This window comes from Heteronotia binoei, chromosome 6, assembly GCF_032191835.1.
Source record: "Heteronotia binoei isolate CCM8104 ecotype False Entrance Well chromosome 6, APGP_CSIRO_Hbin_v1, whole genome shotgun sequence".
NCBI lineage: Eukaryota > Metazoa > Chordata > Lepidosauria > Squamata > Gekkonidae > Heteronotia > Heteronotia binoei.
In genome coordinates this window covers 129019774-129040849 of record NC_083228.1, presented here as the reverse complement: position 1 = coordinate 129040849, position 21076 = coordinate 129019774, and the positions used below count along the sequence as shown (strand labels likewise).

The 21076-nt window shown below is 47.7% G+C and overlaps 1 protein-coding gene across 3 annotated transcripts in view; it reads right to left on the bottom strand.

Annotated features, from left to right (window-relative positions):
* Positions 1 to 1453: 1453 nt before the first annotated feature.
* Positions 1454 to 21076, bottom strand: part of LOC132574231 (calcium-activated potassium channel subunit beta-2) — a 167824-nt gene continuing 148201 nt past the window's right edge. For all 3 annotated transcript variants that reach the window (XM_060242541.1, XM_060242539.1, XM_060242540.1), the window contains 2 exons: positions 18279 to 18474; positions 1454 to 2000 (listed from right to left, as the gene is read on the bottom strand). In XM_060242541.1, the coding sequence (XP_060098524.1) occupies positions 1716 to 2000; positions 18279 to 18474 (481 nt within the window). In that variant the 3' untranslated portion in view covers positions 1454 to 1715. The remainder of the gene's footprint in view (positions 2001 to 18278; positions 18475 to 21076) is intronic.

Sequence of the window (21076 nt, the reverse complement as noted above, 5' to 3'; positions counted from 1 at the left end):
TCTTGAATTGGACTTGGCAACCCTAGATGCCTTCCAAGCAAAGGACTGATGAAAAGTATTTGGACTGAAATGTGATGGCAATTGGGGGTCAGGAACTCCACCCCCCCCCCAGCACTGCTTCTCTTGATTATGGTTATATCCAGGTTTGGAGAGTGTGAGTTACAAGAAGGATACTGCTCACTTTCCAGTTAGTAGAAGAAATAATAAAATATAACATATTCATATTACAATACGTCACTAGATATAATATTCCTTTTTGTCTTCTTGTCTAGGATTCTTTTTTTTTTAATATCCCGTAAAAAAATCTAAAATAGTTGGAAGTAAAAAACGAAAAAAAATAGCCGACTGTGTATTCCCCCCCTTAAGTTCTTCTTTACAGTGATATGGTAGCAAATGCAAGAAAAAAAAAAGCAACAATAAAAGTCGTACATCAGATGTTCTGGTCCCATCTCTGCCAACAGGGCTCAGGTTGAAAATGAAAGCAACAGAGAAACATTAGAGACTGGTAGGATTTGTCTTTTGGCTGTAGCTTTGGTTGAGAATGGTCAATGAATATAAGGTAATGCCAAAAAAAAGGGGAGGGTTGATAGATATCAAGAACACCAGAATGGAAAGTTTAACCCTGAGCATGAGGCAACTTGGTCTATCACCCAGATCCAGAACTTTCAAGGGGGGCCTCCAAATCCAAAGAAAATCAGTCACCTGAAGAAGAAGACTGCAGATTTATACCCCACCCTTCTCTCTGAATCAGAGACTCAGAGTGGCTTACAATCTCCTATATCTTCTCCTCCCACAACAGACACCCTGTGAGGTGGGTGGGGCTGAGAGGGCTCTCACAGCAGCTGCCCTTTCAAGGACAACTCCTGGCAGAGCTATGGCTGACCCAAGGCCATTCCGGCAGCTGCAAGTGGAGGAGTGGGGAATCAAACCCGGTTCTCCCAGATAAGAGTCCGCTCACTTAACCACTACACCAAATTGGCTCTCAACCTATTGAGATTAATATCAACCCACTGAAATAAATGGGACATCAGTTAGTTGCAACTAAGTTGTTCTACTGGCTCCAATGGGATTTAAACAGGACTCATATTCTCTGGGTTAGGGCCTAAGATTACAGCAGTGAGCATATGCAAACTCATATGCTTGCCCCTTGACCTCCGCTGGGAGGGCATTTGGAGCTCCTACACCCATAAAAGGTTTCTGGATCTAGGGTACGCTTCCATCTCAATTCCACTTCAGCCAGCCTAGTGGATGCTTCCTTCAAAACCCCTCACAACCCCCAACACTGGCAACTGAAGTGGAGCTGAAAGGGTTCGCGAAAATATGTGCGGTGACATAATACATCCCTCGAGAATGGATTTGCACTGAAATATCGATGCACTCATTGACAAAGCTTGGCAAATGGTCACACCGAGCCCTATTTTGGCTGTAGAAGAAAAAGAGGAGAAAACGAGAAAGAAATAGAGTACTAAAATTGCAGCATAAAATCAAGATCGTACAGACGGCCAACGCAAACCGTGGTTCCTTCTCTCATCCTCTGCATATTCACAGCATCACGTTTGCATATAGAACAGCCTTTTTCGTTATTGCTCTACTTCGTAAAAATATAAGGAACTTAGAACAGACGGACACGTTACAAACTTAAGGTTCTTTGGTGAAGAATGAAAAAAAACAGTATTTTTCGCGGTAAATAGATCCCGGAAGCAGGCTCTCTGCTTCTATCTGTTGATCCTCTGGATCCTCTCGCAGAGGAGGGACAAGTACTGGGTCAGTTTGACCATGGCAACGATCACGAGGCCTCCCACCATCATGCATGACGGCCAAAAGAGTGAGTGGAACAGCACGTTGGAGCTGTAAAGTTTGGTTAGCAGCACATTCTTCTGGACCCCATCTGGGTCGTAAAAACATGAAAAGTGCTGGTACTTCTTGAAGTTTTCCATGACGACATTCACAAGGGACAGAGACTCCTCAAAGTTCTTGCCGCACTTGGGTATGTAGGAACACTGTTGGGGGGGGGGGAAGAGCAAGAAAGAGACGGTGAGTCTCCAGACAATCAAAACACCCCTAGCGCTTTCACTATTAACCCAAACCAGGCTAGTCATGTGGAGGCTCTCCTCTAGTACTCTCAGTGGTTTCATAAAAGCACAGTTCCCAGAAATTCTGGCAAAATGACATACCGATGAAATGGGTTTTAAACAATGGGCTTTCTGCATTCTCGTTTTCCTTGCTTGTGAGTTGCTATTGCTTCACTATTTCCCCTGTCTTTTGCATGTGTTTCTCTCCCTCTGGCGGTTACTTCTGTAGAAAAAGCCCAGCAGGAACTCATTTGAATATTAGGCCACACCCCCTGAGATCACCATTTTCTCACACAGGGCTTTTTGGGCACAAAAGGCCCAGCGGGATTAATATGAGGAACTCATTTGCCTATTAGGCCACACCCCCTGATGCCAAGCCAGCTGGGACTGCGTTCCGGTGTGTTCCTGCTCAAAAAAAGCCCTGCATGAGTTTATTTCCAGCATATCTCCCTGGAGATTTAAACTAGTAGTTTTTATGTCAGATATAAACCAATGTAATATTGAATCAGCCACTAGAGAGAGCAAAACACATGTGGAACAGAACCCCCCTCCCCCCAAACAACAGAAATTTACAAGCAAGGAAAATGAAAATGTGGAAAAATCCTTTGTGTACTCCTGTGTTTTTTTCCTTCATTGATATAAGACACAAAAGTTCTATTTTGGGAGGTTTGGGGGAGGAGGCCTTTGTGTACATCTTTGTGTCTAGAATGCTTTCCAGAGAATATTTTTACAGACTTCTTTTTTAAAAAAGACTGTTTAGCCAATGCAAGTTTTATACTTGAATTACCGAAGGGTGATAAGCAGAAGGCGATTTTAAGTGTCATTTGTTTTTTAAAAGTGCCTTCATTCATAATGTCTGTGGGCGATTCAAAACATCAACACTGATGATGCCCCTGATTGCTACTTAGGTAGATTATACGGTTATAGGCTTGATCCATAAAACAATCTTGGCTTTTGGTAAAGTGAAAAAGAAGAAGAGGGGGAAGAGGAAGGCAGCAGCTTAGTCTAGATGCATGCTCTGTATTGCTAAAGCCTCCAGAGTTCTGAGCAATCAGTCAGTCCTAAGGGAAATCAACCCAGACTGTTCCCTGGAAGGTCAGATGCTGAAGCTGAAGCTCAAATACTTTGGCTACTGTAATGTACTGAGTGACGAGACGTGTTGAAGGCAACATGCTTTATTAGCGAGTACATCACAAGGCAAGGCAACGTGGGCCGGGTCCCAATTATATACATACCCCGGAAACAACCCTCAGTCTGGCCAGGTCCAATCCTGGCCAGTTAAACTTCCCGCCAAAGATCTTGATTGCCGGAGCGTATTTGCGGAGCTACATCTGGGGACCAGTGGACTTCCACTGGTCACCTTCGTAGCGTCCGCTGTGTTGTAATTTCGGGACTGAAATGCAAGACAAAACACTCCTCCCCCCCTAGTTCAAGACACGAAGTCTTTCAAGTAGGCTGGCGCCCTGCGTTCCCGGGTCGACCTCCTCGGGGTTATTTGGGGAGTTGGAGCAGCCACTGTGGCTTGGGGGTGGCTGGTTCCTCATGGTGGGGTGACGCCAGAAAAGGGCTGTCTGTAGCCTGTTGCTGTTCTGGAATCTCCTCTCTGGAGGGGGTGCTCCCTCTGCTGTGGTGCTCTTCTGCCCGTATAGTTGGTGCAGCTGGCATAGGCTGGGCAGCTTCCAGGGGTGTTGCTGTTAGTACTCCCCCGCTTCCCGCTCCCCTGATCGCTGTCAGTTCTTCCGGCAATGTGCGATGGCACAGCTGGTCAATATGCCTCCTTAGGATCTGGCCCCCCTCCGACGAGACCTCGTAGGAGCGGGACCCGGTGACCTGCAGCACCCGGGCGGCTAACCACTCTGGCCTGCTTGCAAAGTTCTTTGCGTATACCGGATTCCCTGGAAAGAATCTCCTAGCGGCTTCCCTGGTTTCGGGTGAACTGCGGAGGTCCGTAGCCTGGTCAGGATGCAACCTGTCAAGCCTTGTGATCAACTTCCTCCCCATTAGTAACTCGGCAGGGGTTAACCTGGTGACGGGGTTGGGGGTGATTCTGTTATCAAATAGGAAGGTTGCCAGGCGGTGATCCCAATATCCCTGTACAATGCGACCTAGGGCCTCTTTAGTGGTGCGCACCATGCGCTCTGCTTGGCCGTTGGTGGCTGAATGGAAGGGGGCGGACCGAATGTGCTGGATGAGGTACCAATTCAAGAACTCCTGGAATTCTCGGGAGGTGAAAGTGTTCGATTGTCCGTGACGAAGGTCTCGGGAATCCCATGAGTGCAAAAGACCCTTCGCAAGGCTCTGACCACCACCGCGGTGGAGGTTGAAGCTACGGGAATCACTTCCAACCACTTGGTGTAGGCATCGACTAAGATAAAGAATATTTGGCCCTGGTATGGCCCCGCAAAGTCTAGGTGTAACCAGGACCACGGCCTCCTGTTGGACTCCCAGCGGTGGACAGGGGCACTGGGAGGATCAGGTCGGGCCTCTTGGCAGGGTTGGCACCTTCGAACCCACCCTCCTATCTCTTCGTCCATCCCCGGCCACCATACATAGCTACGTGCCAGGGCCTTCATGCGCACTAACCCCGGGTGTGTTTCATGTAGGGCTTCCAGCACTTGCTTCCGCAATGGGGGGGGGGGAACCACCACCCTGCTACTCCAGAGAAGGCACCCCTTGTGCATGGGCAGTTCTTCTCTGCATGATGCGAATGCCCTGAATTCTGCGTCCAGTTTGCCCGTGGGCCACCCCCTTCCCACCCAGTCTAAAACGCGTGTGAGGATGCGGTCTCTACCCGTGGCCCTAGCTACCTCGGTGGCATGGAGGGGCCTCTCTGGTAGAGTCTCTATAAGCATCACATGGTGGGCGGGGGCAGGATCCGGGTCCATGGAGGGCAGTGGCAGGCGGCTGAGGGCGTCCGCGTGTCCCATAGCTTTGCCAGGGCGGTGGACCAGGGCATATGTGTACGAGTTGAGGAACTGGTCCCACCGCAGGACGTGCTGTGACAAAATTTGCGGTGTCTGGCGGTCTGGGGCGAGGATGCCCAGTAACGGCTTATGGTCCGTGGCGATCGTGAAACACCTACCGTACAGGTAGTTGTTGAATTTATGCAAACCCCCCACTATTGCCAAGGCCTCCTTGTCTATTTGGGGATAGTTGCGCTCCGCGGGGGTCAGAGTCCTCAATAATAGGCCATGGGAACCTCCCTCCCGTCAGGGAGTTGGTGCCCCAGAATGGTGCCCACCCCATACGGGGAAGCACCACAAGCCAGAATCACTGGTAAGGATTCGTCAAAATGGTGGAGCACATCATTGGAAACTAGGAGGTCCTTGACTGCCTGAAAAGCGGCGGCCTGCTTCTTTTCCCAGACCCACGGGGCGTTTTTATTGAGGAGCCTATGAAGGGGTTCTGTGATGGCTGCTTTGTGGGGCAAAAATGAATGATAAAAATTTAATAATCCCAAGAAACTTTGTAACTCCATCTTGCACGTGGGGGCTGGGGCGTGGACAATAGCCCTGGTCTTGCTGGCCTTCAGGTGGAGTCCCGTGGCATCTACTGCAAACCCCAAGAACTCTACCCTCAACACCTCGAGGGAACACTTCTCCCACTTTAAGTCCCGCCGCCTGGAAACGGCGGAGTACCTCATGCAGACAGTGTCTGGGGCAGCGATCAAAACATCATCAAAAAACGGTTGTACTCCAGGGATCCCTTTGAGAAGAGCATCCATTATGCTCTGAAAAATCCCCGGAGCCACACTAACCCCAAATTGCAACCTCCGCACCCGAAAAGTTCCCCTGTGAGTCACAATGGTCTGGGCTTCTGCTGTCTCGGTGTCCACTGGGAGTTGCTGGTATGCCTGGGCCAGGTCCATTTTCCCAAAAACCTTAGAGCCTGCTAGGGCTGCCAGTACATGGCTGACCACCGGAACGGGGTATGGGTTGTCCTGAAGTGCCTTATTTATTGTGTACTTGTAATCAGCGCATATGCGCACATCTCCATTCAGCTTCACTGGAGTGACTATGGGTGTTTCCCATGAAGCATAGGATACTGGTTCTAGCACTCCCTGGGCCGTGAGGTGGTCCAGCTCCGCTTCTATTTTTGGTTTAAGAGTGAATGGAACTCGCCTGGCCTTCAGCCTTATCGGTCTCACGTGGGGATCGAGGGGTAAGGTGATGGGAGGCCCCTTGTAGCACCCCAGGGACCCATCAAATACTTCCGGGAATTCCCGGCACACATGCTTGAAATTTTGCGTTCGCATCTGCTGCACCCCCACTATTTGAATACCCAGCGGTCGAAACCAGGCCAGCCCCAGTAATGGCGTTTGACCACGAGAATGTCCAGCTTGCCCTTAAAGTTCTTAAACTCTACCCTTACAGTGGCCCAACCCAAAATCTGTACAGGTTTTTTTTGGAAGTCCCACAGTATGAAGTCTGCCGGTCGCAGCCGGGGCTGGCCACGGGGACAAAGTTTTCTTAGAGACTCCTCCAAAATTATGGAGATGGAGGAGCCCAAGTCCAGCTCCATTAGGCATGGAGTGCCCTCGATTAGGACTGACACCCTGACCTTATCTGGGGTGGTGAGGGGCAAGTTCATTACCTGCAGGCTAGTCGATGCGGTCGAGTAGGCATCGGTCGAGTCGTGGTTGGCGGACTGGCGTCTGTGGGTGGCCTTGGCCCGGCAAGCCCGCGCTATGTGGCCCACTCTTCCGCAGTTCCTGCAGTCCATGTTGCAATAGGGGCAGTCCCGGCGCTCTTGTGGATCCCCACAGCTGGCACACTTGGTGTTGGCTGGTCTCTCTGTTGCTCGTGGCCGAGTGGGTGCTCTCGGCCCCATTCCTGGTTGGCGATGTAGCTGGTTTGCCTCCTCCTCCTCTGGGTTGCCCGGTGCCATCTCCTAATGGTGGACGGCTTCCACTCGGGGGTTGTTATAAGCTTTGGCTGCTCTCTCAAATGCGGTAGATTCGTTGAAGGCGAGTTGGAGGGTGAGCTCTTCCTTTACGAAGAGCTTTTGCTGCAGTCTTTCGTCTCGGAGGCCTCAGACGAAGCGATCCCTCAGGGCTTCATCCAGCTTGTCGAAGCTGCAGTTCCCTGCGATTTGGCGGAGGGTGGCCAGGTAGATGGCGGCTGTCTCTCCCGCCCCTTGATCCCTCTTGTGGAAGAGGAATCGGCGGGCGATGATGGAAGGCTGGGGCAAGAAGTGCCTGGTCAGGAGTCTGACTATTTCCTCGTACGTTTTCTCTGTGATCTTTGCGGGGGCCGAGAGACCCTTTGCGATCTCAAATGTGGCCTCCCCGCAGACACTCAGGAGCATGTCTCTCTTACGGCTGTTGTCTGTAATCATGTTCGCTCATAGGTAGCAGTCGACCCACTCTGTGTAGGTCTCCCACCTATCGGGGTTGGCGGGGTCGAACTCTGCAAGGTGGCCCATCGTCCCACTTGGGTTAGCCATGGCGGCGGCAGCGGGCGCTTCCATCTCCCTCGAATGCGTGCCTTCCTCGTCTCTGGCCAGGTCAGCGAAGTCCCACTTGGGGAGTTACCTGGCTAGAATCCCATCCTCGTCGCCACTGTAATGTACTGAGTGATGAGACGTGTTGAAGGCAACATGCTTTATTAGCGAGTACATCACAAGGCAAGGCAACGCGGGCCGGGTCCCGATTATATACATACCCCGGAACAACCCTCAGCCTGGCCAGGTCCAATCCTGGCCAGTTAAACTTCCCGCCAAAGATCTTGATTGGTGGAGCGTATTTGCGGAGCTACATCCGGGGACCAGTGGACTTCCACTGGTCACCTCCGTAGTGTCCGCTGTGTTGTAATTTTGGGACTGAAATGCAAGACACAACAGCTACCAAATGGGAAGGGAGCACTCCCTGGAGAAGATCCTGATGCTGGGAAAGACAGAAGGCAAAAGAAGAAGGGGACGGCAAAAGATGAGATGGCTGGACAGCGTTACTGATGTAACAAACATGAATTTGAGCAGACTTCGGAGGATGGTGGAAGACAGGAGGGTCTGGCGTGACTTTGTCCATGGGGTGGCAAAGAGTCAGACTTGACTATGCGACTGAACAACAACAAGACAATGGAGCCTAAGACTAGGGTTGCTGATGGCTCTCAGCTAGCAGGAATGTGTTTGAAGGGAAGGGGGGGGCAATGATGTGCCACTGCTATGCCATCACTTCTAAGAAGAGATACAAACAAACACTGCGATATGCTGGCTAACACATTTAGTAAAACTTTTATCAAGATGACTTTTATCAAGAATCTTACAAATCTTTTGTCACATTATAAAGAAGTACAACTGTTGTGTCTGTGAACTGAAGTGTGTATATCTAATGGTGTTCCTGCCTGGCTCATTGGAACCTTTAGGACTGAGTTTGGGGACTCAGGAACAATGGGCAGTAGGATCCAGATCCCTGCTGCCCTGCTCCAATCACGGGCCCCCTGCCGGTTTGAATGATCCAATGGCATGCTTGCGTGGGAATCCTGAGGTGTATATAGTTGGCCCAGTTGTCCAGTCGTTGAGTTCAGCCCTTGCCATGCTGTACTTAATAAAAGAGCTATGATCACTACTACCTTGCCTTTTTGATGTGCTGAACCCACTAAATTTTAACAACCTTACAATATTACAAAGAAAAGTCCATCCCAATGAGCATCTGGATATAGGCTCATTTCGTCAAACTCTTCTTCAGGAGCATTATTATATACTTCAAGGTTATCAGCCTCTTGTACAATTCAGTGTGTGTATTGGGAGCAAGCCAGTCCTTGACTTCTTCTCTAAACAGAGGCAAAAAGCCTTCTGCATTTGGCTGGGAAAATGCTCTCTGTAACCTCTTTATTTCCTTCAAAATTAGCATCCTAATCACTTCTGGCAAAGACTGGAAATGATATCATGTTGGCAGCATGACATGGATTCAGCACTCTAGGATTGGTTTCAAAACTCTAGGGTAAAACCATAGAGTTTTACCCAAGTCCTAGAGCATCCCACGAGCGTCACCCTGGCAATATGATATCACTTCCAGGTATTTGCTGGAAGTGATGGGCATGCTGCTGGTGCGGTGCCCTCAGAATTAGATTAGCAGGTCTTGCTGTCTTTAATGGTTGCTGGAAATCAATGCACCTTCCTCCTGCATCTCTTCAGCAAGTGAGGATGATGTGACCCACGAGGCAGAAAGGCTGTGCCAGATTCATGTTGACCTTTAGAGGGTTGCTAGTCCTGACCTTCTGAGATAGGAGCGCAGCTTTTCCCCATAGCGGTGTCAGCAATATCACTGGCTGAGCCAGCTGGAGGTAGGAAGAAAATGACAACCTGGACCGGGTCCAGGAGGAGCCATGCTTTGATTGCCCCAGGAGGCTGCCTCCTTAGCCCATCGAATGGACGTCAAGCTTAACAGCAGGAAGTGCCCATCAGCTACTCTTCCAATTACAAATTACATTTCCTGTTCGTCTCACTACCAATGAAAGAATAATCCCTCACTGTTCTATGAAATGCATTTTCGCGCTGTAGTTTTTGCACTGGAACTCCTGTTACTGAAAGGTGCCACTGCAACATCTCTTCTTCCTGAATTGCGGGCATCATATGAAAAGCTCCAGACCACACGGAAGGAGCCCATGTTAGGGTCAACCGTTGGGCTACTACTGCCGGAGTTGGGAAGGGTTAGAGCAGGGGTATCAAACATGCAGCTCAGGGGCCAAATCAGGCCCCTGGAAGGCTTCTAACAGGCCCGCGAGCAACTCGCTGTTATCTGCTTCCTTCTCCCTCTCTCCTGCTTCCCTCTGCATCTCAGCTTGCTTTGCCAGGTTTGCTCAGTCACCCAGAAGAGCAACTGAACCAAGTCTCTCTTCCTTCTTTTGACTGAGGCTCCTCCCCCTCCTGGTCCCCTGGGGAAGGAAAGAGCCAGAGCTTCCTTTGCCCAGTTCCCCAGATGGCACAGGAGGGATACAAAGAAAGCATCATTAAGACCAACAAGTGCTAATGTTATGAGCCCCCAAAGAAGGTGCCCCTATCCTTCATTATTTCCAACAGAGGGAAGACATTTAAAAGGTGTGTGGTCCCTTTAAATGTGATGGTCAGAATTCCCTTTGGAGTTCAGTTATGCTTGTCATGACCTTGCTTCTGGCTTCACCCTAATATCTCCTGGCTCCACCCCCAAAGTCCCCAGATATTTCTTGAATTGGACCTGGCATTCCTATGGGAGCTGTCATTTTGATCCCTGTACATGTGCATATCTTAGCATGGGCCTAGCAATGAAAGTGGAGTCTAGATCAAACTGATATCAAAATGACAGTGAGTCATGCCATGCGGATGAAAGGAATGTGAGGACAGCTCCTCCATTTACTATTCATAGAATCACAGAATCATAGAGTTGGAAGGGGTCACCAGGGTCATCTAGTCCAACCCCCTGCACAATGCAGGAGATTCACAAATACCTCCCCCTAAATTCACAGGATCTTCATTGCTGTCAGATGGCCATCCAGCCTCTGTTTCAAAACCTCCAAGGAAGGAGAGCCCACCACCTCCTGAGGAAGCCTGTTCCACTGAGGAACTGCTCTAACGGTCAGGAAGTTTTTTTCCCCTAATGTTGATCTGGAAACTCTTTTGATTTAATTTCAACCCACTGGTTCTGGTCCTACCTTCTGGGGCCACAGAAAACAATTCCACACCATCCTCTATATGACAGCCCTTCAAGTACACAATGCATACACCCTTACTTAATTTAGCAATCTCCCTAGAGATGGATTTTTCATCACTCCCACATTCCAATGGAAACATCTTGTCCCCTCTTCAATCTTAGCAAAGATGTATGAAACGTTATCCCTCCGTCCATCGGATTTGTAGCCTGCTTTGGATCCCAGCCTGTTACCCCAACTGTATGGCTGGCTTCTCTACTTTTCCACCCTGTGCTGCCCGTCTGGTCAGTTTCCCTCTTCAGAGTTGCCCAACCATATTCAGGAAGCAGTCTTATATGTCTTCAATTTCCCCCCTTTACTTCCTCCCTCAGTAGCAGGTAGTTGGTTAGGGAAAGGGTTTAAACTGTGTTTGCTACTTCACATTTGCATTTAGTTCCTTTCTGTAGCACCTCTATTTTTATTCTCCTCATTTAACTTGATTCTTTTCCTCTTAGTTCAATAAATGCCTTTTCTTATTTAAAAAGCTAATTTCCCTTCAGTTGTTTTGAGGGTTGTTCTGTATCTCGACCCGTAACCACAAATTACTGCCTTGGTAATTGATACCCGACAATACATGCGTTTTCTCTTTGCTAGCAGAAGGATTACGGAGGCTGCATGTGTTTTGAGTAACGCTAGCAACACCCAATAGGCGTGCAACACAATGACATCACCAGCCTGCAGCATCCAATGGGAGCTCAATCCATCATCAGCCCTCATTGGGACTGGTTGGCCTCCTTGGATATAAAACTCTTTCCCCATGTGAGGCAGGCAAGGAATTCAGCTCAGGTAGTCTTGAGTGGGTTGAAAGAGAAGAATCTTTTAATTCCCTTCTAGGTTGAGGAGTCAAGCATAACTGTCAAGGGGCAAGATTTGGGAAGCAGTTGATGCAAGAGTATGTCAGAGAGAAAGAAATAATGAGAGAGCCAGGATTCACGGAAACATTAACTGTACCTGTATTAGATTAAGAGGACAAGCAACAGGGAGGAATTAAGTGAGTTTAGAAACAGGCAGATGTTTTCAAGGTTTCGAGAGCCAATGTAACTGCTAAGAGCCAAGGAAGACAATATATGTAATCAAATATAACTGCTCCTGGTGGTTTTGGAAAATCAACAGCATTGTGGGGAGGCTATGGATTTAAGCATAGGAACAGCATGAGAGAGATGATGGTGGCTCAGTTGTAGGGCATCTGCTTGGTAAGCAGAAGGTCCCAGGTTCAATCACCGGCATCTCCATCTAAAATGGGTCCAGGCAAATAGGTGTGAAAAACCTCAGCTTGAGACCCTGAAAAGCCGCTGCCAGTCTGAGTAGACAGTACTGACTTTGATGGATCAAGGGTCTGATTCAGTATAAGGCAGCTTCATATGTTCATGTTCATATGATGAAAAGGCAGGGCTTTCTTTTGTAGCAGGAACTCCTTTGCATATTAGGCTACACCATTCTAGGGTTGCCAAGTCCAATTCAAGAAATATCTGGAGACTCGGGGGATGGAGCCAGAAGACTTTGAGGGTGGAGCCAGGAGACATTGGGTGGAGCCAGAAGCAAAGGTGTGACAAACATAATTCTAGCCATCACAATGAAAGGGACCACACACCTGTTAAATGCCTTCCTTCCATAGGAAATAATGAGGGATAGGGGCACCTTCTTTTGGGGCTCATAGAATTCGACCTCCTGGTCCAATCTTTTTGAAACTTGGGGGAAGTTTTGGGGAGAGGCACTGGATGCTATACTGAAACTTTGGTGTCTCTACCCCAAAAAACAGCCCTCCCTGAGCCCCAGATATCTGCGGATCAATTCTCCATTATTTTCTATGGGAATATGTCTCCACAGGGAATAATGGAGTGCTCAGCAGTCATTTTCCTCCCCTTCCTCTGCTTTCTGATGACCCTGAAGTGGGGGGGGGGAGGGCCTCCAAACTGGGGATTGGCAACCCTACACCACTCTGATGTAGCCAACCCTCCTGGAGCTTACAATAAGTCCTGTACTAAGAGCCCTGTAAGCTCTTGGAGGATTGGTTACATCAGGGTGTGTGGCCTAATATGCAAATAAGTTCCTGCTACAAAAAAAAAGCCCTGAGAAAAGGGCTGTTCAACATTGTCCTCCATCTGCTTTTCTGCTCAAATTCAACCTTTCCCAGTTGCTTTTCTTACTGCAGGACAAAAGATATGGATGTTTGTATTTTGGATGGAAAAAGAGGAGGGGCTGGCCCCCTCCCCCGCCTTTCCCCTGCTTAACCTCATAGCCTCCTAACATTGCTTTTGGTTAAAAGAAGAATAATCAGAAGAAAACAACATATGGCTATGTGTAAAGTCTAGTTATGTCCATGGTTCAGATCTCATTCCAGCCATAAACTTATCTGGTGGCTTTAAGCCTTGTTCCATACGGACCTTATTCCACACTCTGTGCCTTTTCAAGTGTTCTGACAGGTCCTCAGCCCATAGCTGCCTGTTATACTTCAAAAGCTGTGTGGGGGGAGCAATATTTCCTAGCACAGCCACAGCACAGGTGTTCCTTGTGACAATTTTTAAAGGCCTAACTTTTTCCTCTAAAATGGCCTCAGTGACTATGGGTTGGGCCTATGGTGGCTTAGAGTTTGACCAGTTCCCCACTAGCCTTGTCCTGGTCTCATGCTCTTCTCCGCAGGGCTTCTGTCTGATTTCGCACAAGCTGCCATGGGGCTGCATCTTGCTCCGTCTCTTTCATGCAGCAAGCAGAAACCAGTTTTCTGAGGGTCTTGCTTGCCATGAGAAAGAGGCAGAGCAAGTCGCAGCCTCATGACAGCTTGTGCAAAATTGGATGGAAGCTCCGTAGAGAATAGGAGCGTGAGACTGGGACAAGGCTAGTGGGGAATCGGTCTTTGGCTCTAAATTTGATCCTTTGAGTCTCTTTTGCTAAGCCTTCCTTTAAGGAAGTAAGAGTCTCTCCAACCGGGTTTTTTTTTCCTTTGATGGAGAAAACTTCCTCTGATGAAGATAAGTTTTACTTTTCTTGGAGGAAGTTTTCCTCTGCTGGAGAAGGACTTGGTATGAGAAGGTCACTGGACCCAACCCATGGAGTTGTGAATGGAGGGAAGCATTCCAAAATATGATCTTCCATGATCCTTCACCCCCAGTCTGAAGTGTAGCAGTCCATTCTGCCATTAAAGTCTTCTACATGTATGAACTAAGCCTACTTCTGCTGCAAGAACACTCTACCTAGTAGGATGGCCACACCTTCTGACCCTTTTTGGCTTGAGCTCCAGTGGGAAAGCTCCACAACTTGGCTGTTCCCCATTAGTCATGCAGGCTGCAAGGTGGGTTTCCCCTCTGGAGACAGCACACAGGGAAAACTCTAATTTCCCCCAGTGGTATGGGAGCAATCCTTAGCAGGTCAACGCAAAAGTAAGTCCCACATTATTCATGTGCCTTTCTTAGGATTGCCAGCCTCCGGGTGATAGATGGAGGTCTCCTGGAATTACAACTGATCTCCAGGCAACATAATCTCCAGGAATCTCCCAATCCAGAGCTGGCAACCCTAGGCTTACTGCCAGAAAAGTATCCTTAGGAATATGCTCATAATGTAGGACACAGCTTTAGTTAGGAAGGCCACAAGCCTGAAGAAGCAACATCTTCAAGAGTTAAAACTTAGGTTTGGCTGGAAAAGACAGAAGAGTTAGTCTCACAGTATAGGTGCTGAGACCAGCTAACATACCATCCTTATCTCTAACAGAGTTATAACTTTCACTATGCCCTACTGAATCTCTATTGAGTTCTAAAGTAACAATAGAAGAAGGGGGCTCTTAGACCCCAAATCAAATTTAACCGGTAAAGACAGATGCATACATATTGAATTTTTTGCTGTACCACGGTTTGTAGCCAATGAACTGATGACAACTTGATAAAATGTATTAGTAACATGTAGCTGACTCACAATGAAATTATGCTGATTGTTGCAGCCAATTAGTATGTATATGTACCAGCATGTGCCAATGTGTCGTCATGGGTATATAAGGTTTTGACCACCCTGAAAGGGGTTGGAGCAACTTGGTATGTAGGTCTTGGTTTAGCTCTGCTCCACAATCTATTGCAATAAATTATTTTTCCTCCTCACCCAGACTTTGTCTTTTATTAGGCAAAGGCATTCAGATTGCAGACCTGTGCAGCCATAATGATGCTTTTTAAAGGTTGGGGAAATGTGATCTGGAAGCAGGGGTCATTTTGTAGAAAAATAGGTGGCGGAGCTCATCCAGGGATTGTTATGCAGCTGCACCTACTATTCAGTGGACAAGGTGGGAAGGAGGAGGTGGAACTCTCAGAAAGGTTTAGGAGCTGTGCTCCTGTGAGCTCCCACTGAATCTGAGGCCTGTCAGGAAGACACTGGATCTGTTACTACAATCCAGTAGAAGCCGCATGCTCGTTGCAGAACAAACCCCTTTCCCAGAAGGTCCTGAAAAATCACTAGGCCAGCCCTTGTGCTTGCAAGGGGGTAGACCTACCGCTGTGCTAGTACAACATCATAAAACAAGCGATTATGCAAGGTCATTATGCTGGCGTTCGCAATTATACATCTGCTGGCAATCACTGGGATCTGTGTTCCAGTATCTGATTTCGCCCTATCTCGGGCAATTAAATTTCCTGCGCTGCTACGACTGTTATCTCCCGAGCGACTGTAGGCAGATAATGAAGAGCTACGTGTGCGCCTGAACGTCATCAGCGCAAAGACGAGGGACCTCCAGTGCCCCTTTTTTGCAAACAAAGACAAACAGCCATCTGGAGAAAGAGCTCCACATCGCAAGAAGAAGCCGTGACGCGCACGGTAATGTTGCATCGGCACAGATGCACTCCTGGCCTGGCAGACCACGCTGCTCTGTTCCTGCATTCACAACATTCATTATATTTTTCCAGCATAAAAGGGAAACATATTCGAACTGGCACGGCCCTTCTACGTTTGCTTTGCCTTTGCAATGAGGGTGCTTAGTGAGTCGTTCGGTTTGTCGCTAGCATGGGGTTAGCCAGCATCTGGGACAGCGATTTGCCCCGCAAGGTTCCACCCCCTCGTTAAATCGTTTTAAATTCCTTTTTAATGTCTGACATTTCAACTTATTGGATGGCGGCTTCTTTTTTTCAAAGGGGGTAATTTCTGCTTAAAGGAAAACAAAAACAAAACCCTGGTAGCAGAGCGTACCCTCCCCCAGGGGTCGTTTTGTAGAAAAAAAAGGTGATGGAGCTCCTCCAGGAATTGTTATGCGGCTGCACCTACTGTTCAATGGACAAGGTGGGAAGGAGGAGATGGAACTGTCAGAAAGGTTCAGGGGCTGTACTCCTGTGAGCTCCTGCTGAATCCGAGGCCTGCCCTCCCCAAATGATAGCATCCCAAAATCTAACCCACCTAACCTCCTCAATTATGTCCCCCCAACATTCTCTACAGTGGATTTTTCAAGATAATAGTCACTTTCATTGTTAAACATGCCTGAAAATAGCTAGATTAACGTACGGGAGCAGCTTAGAGACCAAGATTTTTCAGAGTATGTGTTTTCAAGAGCCAAAGCTCCTTTTGTTAAGAAATGTCTGAAAATAATTATTCCTTAGTCACCAAAAATGTAAGCACAGCAGGGTGTTTAAAAGGGGTAACTTTGGTAAGCAACTTATTTAAGAAAAGTGTTTATTAATACGCTTCTGGACATGATAGGAAAGGAAAAGAAAGGCCTCCTGTGCAAGCACCAGTCGTTTCTGACTCTGGGGTGACATTACTCTCACAACGTCTTCTTGGAAGACTTTTTACGGGGTGGTTTGGCACTGCCTTCTCCAGTCATCTACACTTTCCTCCCAGCAAGCTGGGTACTCATTTTACCCACCTTGGAAAGATGGAAGGCTGAGTCAACCTGGAGCCGGCTACCTGAAAACCTAGCTTCTGCCGGGGATCGAACTCAGGTCGTGAGCAGAGCTTAGGACTGCAATACTGCAGCTTTAACACTCTGCACCACGGGGCTCTTTCTGAACATGACAAAGATGATTTAAATTCATATTTCTGAAACTAACTGAAATACACCAAACTACTTGGGCTTGGTGAAAGGCTGGAAGACATTTCTGTTACTCTAATTAGGTACTTTTAAATTTGCAACTCCTACTCTGATGGGATATTTGATATGTATAGCCTAGCCTCATCAGATCTCAAAAGCCAAGCAGGTTTGGCCCTATGGATGGGAGACCACCAAGGAAGTCCAGGGTTGCAACAAAGAGGCAGGCAAAGGCAAACCACCTCTGCTCATCTTTTGCCTTGAAAACCCCACAGTGTCCTCATAAGTCAGCTGCAACTCAACATCAACGACAAGAGAAAAGTTGTAGTATGTCACTAGGCCTAAGCCTCTGGGATGAGGTTGACCAAACAGTGGAGAAAACAAGGAAGAAAAATAAGAAATTGAGTTTATATCCTGCCCTATACTCTGAATCTCAGAGTGGTCACAATCTCCTTTACTCCCCCCCCCCCCACCACAACAGACACCCTGTGAGGTGGGTGGGGATGAGAGAGCTCTTGCAGTAGCTGCCCTTTCAAGGACAACTCCTACAGGAGCTATGGCTGATCCAAGGCCATCCCAGCAGCTGCAAGTGGAGGAGTGGGAAATCAAACTGATTCTCTCAGATAAAAGTTCGCACACTTAACCACTACACCAAACTGGCTCCACCAAACTGAATATTGTAGCAATATTCTCTAACAGAACCCCTCTATAGCAGCTCCATAACTGACACCTGCCCACCTGCCTGGCGGATGTGGTCTTTCCACCGGGCCACCTAGGGCTTGAGCAACTGAGAGCGGAATAGACCTTCCTGACTACAACTATTTTTTGGGTCAAGGTTAGTGGGTCTTTCAGGGACAGCTCAAGCTATTGTGTTACTCCAGCACCTTTCCTATTGAGCTACTCTGGCACCTTTTCTCCCATGCTGCCCCAACAAGGCCCAAGGCAGAGTGAAGGAGGTACATCTCTGTACACTGTCTTGGAGCCCAGGTGGCAGAAGCACTAGTGTAAGAGGCAAAAGCCACATCTCTAATCTCTTCTCTTGTCACCTCCCTTTTGGCACCCTCAGTTGCTATCTGGAGTGCTGAACCAGCCCAGGGTATCTATTGAGCAACAGAGTGGCTTTTCAGTTCTCCAGTTTACCTCCTTGGTTTGCCTCTCAGGGTTGTTGTGAAGATAAAATGGAGGAGCAGAGAATTATGAAAGCCACCTTGAGTCCCCACTGAGGAGAAAGGTGGGACATAAATGTATTTAATAAATAGTAAGTTCCAGGGCTTTTTCTGTAGCAGGAACTCCTTTGCATATTAGGCCACATGCCCCTGATGTAGGCAAACCTCCAAGAGCTTGCAGTAGGCCCTGTAAGAAGAGCTCTGTAAGCTCTTGGAGGATTGGCTCCATCAGGGGTGCATGGCCTAATATGCAAAGGAGTTCCTGGTAAGTTCTACATGCACTTTTGGAATACCTGTGTGAGCAGCTCTGCTTGGAGAAAGAGAACACAAAAAATTACTCCACTGCAAAAGCTGGCTTCCAATGGAATTTGTCCCAGGGTCTTACCTCAGAATTAATTTTCATTGTCTCCTCTGTGTGGTATAGTAGATATTTTTGTCCCAAAGACGTTACATTGACGTACACTTGCAGGCAGGGGTACTGAGAGTGCTTCCAGCAGTCTGGACCACAGTTGAACGAGCAGTTAAAAGTTTCTGTGATGGAGGCGTTCAGCAGTGTGCATTGTGTCTCTTCCGTCCAAACACTGGTGAAGAAAGAGAGTTTAGACAAAGCACAGTGAGAAGAGAGAGACTCGGATCTCAGTTTTCAGCAGAGAATTCCAAACCCCTCTCCTGAAGAAATCTCCAGCCCTAGAGAGAGCCCTGCGGCAGGTGAGACTGCTTCAAATCCTCATAGAAAATTGGCCAGAACTTTCAAGATAAAAGCAATGACTTATAATATCTCCCTGCGCTCCCTAATTATGGTTCCCAATGTGGTACCCATGGGAACCATGGGGCCCACCAACAACTTTTATTTATTTATTTTATTTATTACTTTAGACTTTTATCCCGCCCTCTCCACAAGCGGACTCAGGATGGATAACTTTTCCGGCACCCACCCATTTTTGTTAGGCAATGGGTGGGGCCTAGAATTGCCAGCCTCCTGGTGGGAACCAACCTATGAAGGGATCTCAGTGTTAGTAGTAAGCAAAGAAAAGACCACTGAGTAGAATAATATTTCCAATTTCGATTAAACGTATATTCAATTCAGTTCTCAAATTCTTAGTTCAATTTGTATAAAGCGTTTATACAATACATAGAAAAAATTCATTAACAAATTTCAGACACAAAAACAAATTTCCACCAGTACAATCCTTAGCCAATGTATATCATAATTCCCTTTTAACCTCCCCCATTAAATTAAAGTTCAATCATATGAATCCACAGTGATTCAACACTTTTCAAATAGGGGGATGAAGAATATGAGGATGAAGAATATAATATCTATCCAGCCTTCACAAAAGATACCCATTCCGGATATTCCAAGGTGTTTCAAATTATGGTGTATTAAATTTAAGTGTTTAGTTTAAATTTAAATGAGTATTAAATTGTAAGAGACAGCATGGTATATTTAATACTTGGATGTTTTATTTATAGTTCCGTTTTGCAGCCTGAAAACCGAGGAAGATTTGCAACCACCTGGAGGATGGCATTCCTGTCAGCCCAGCCTACCTCATAGAGTTGTTGTGAGGAGAAAATGGGGTAAAGGAGAATGGTACGGTAAGCTGCTCAGGCCCCCATTGGGGAGAAAGGTGTGGAATAAATGTTTCAATGAATAAATAGTTTTAGCACCTCAATTCCTCACAGTCTAGATGATGTAGCCTTCTTCATCTTTCAACAGTCCATTAGGTTAGCAGACACTCATACAAGATATACACAGCTATGAGTATTATTCCAGTGAGGTTGCCGTGTTAGTCTGTTGTGAGGAAAATTCAACAGAAGTCCAGGGGCACCTTAAAGACTAACACAATTTATTCCAGAATGAGGAAATTCTCCTGGGTGGCTTCCCAAAATGACTTACCAGGAACACATGAATCATGAGACAACTGCCCTGCATGATAGATTACCACAATTATAGACTGAAATATTCCCTCCATCAGTGGAGCACTTCTAGGCTCAACCCTGTTCCCCCCACATCGGTCATCGGTTCTCCTGACCTCCTGTGCTAGCCTGAATTTTATTTGGGCAATGCAATCTCTATTGTGTCAGTCTTCTGGCTGGTGAATTCTTTGATCTGGACTCCTTGTTCTCAGCTCTCGGCTCTCAGTTAGTGACTCTCTAAGGTCCAGGTCTGAGAGAGTTACTCTCTGAGGAAAAGGTACCCTGCCTTTCCCAGGGATGTTTCCTGGATGCCCTTTACCATAATGAGAGCCAGCATGGTGCAGTGGTTAGAACACTGGATTAGGGTCTGGAAGGCCCGGGTTTGAATTCCATGGAGGCTTGCTGAGTGACCTGGGGCCAGTCAGCCTCTTCTGCCTCACAGGATTGTGTGAGGATAAAATGACAGAGAATGAGGAAAGCCATGCCAGGTCCCCCACTCCTATACCCCAACAGCTGTATTTATCGATGTACTCAGGACTGGCCCTAGACTGTCTGGCACCCCAGGCAAGGCTTAACTTCTGGCACTCCACCCACCAGATCACACAAGGTGCACCCAATTCATTGCCCCAGAAGGCTGGCACCCTAGGCAATCACCTAGTTTGCATGGAGAGCCAATTTGGTGTAGTGGTTAAGTGCGCGGATCTTATCTGGGAGAACGGGTTAGAATCTGCACTCCTCCACTTGCAGCTGCTGGAATGGCCTTGGGTTAGTCATAGCTCTCGCAAGAGTTGTCCTTTAAAGGGCAGCTGCTTGTGAGAGCTCTCTCAGCCCCATCCACCTCACAGGGGGTCTGTTGTGGGGGAAGAAGATAAAGGAGATTGTGAGCCACTCTGAGAAAAGGGTGGGATATAAATCTGCAGTCGTCTTTGTTGTCTTCGTCGTTGTCTTCTTTGCACTTTTTGCTTTTGTTTTCTCCACCCTTCACATGGCCACATGAAGCTGCCTTCTACTGAATCAGACCCTTGGTCCATCCAGGTCAGTACTGTCTACTCAGACCGACAGTGGCTCTCCATGGTCTCAGGCAGAGGACTTTCACATCCCCTACTCTGAGATCCTTTTAGCTGGAGATGCTGGGGGTTTAGCTTGAGGAGTTCTGCATGCTAAACAAAGGCTCTACCACTAAGCCACAGCGCCTGCATTTTGCCTAAATCTGTAAAAAATATGGATGGCTGTAAGAAAAGCCTTTCTGGATCACACCAGTATCAT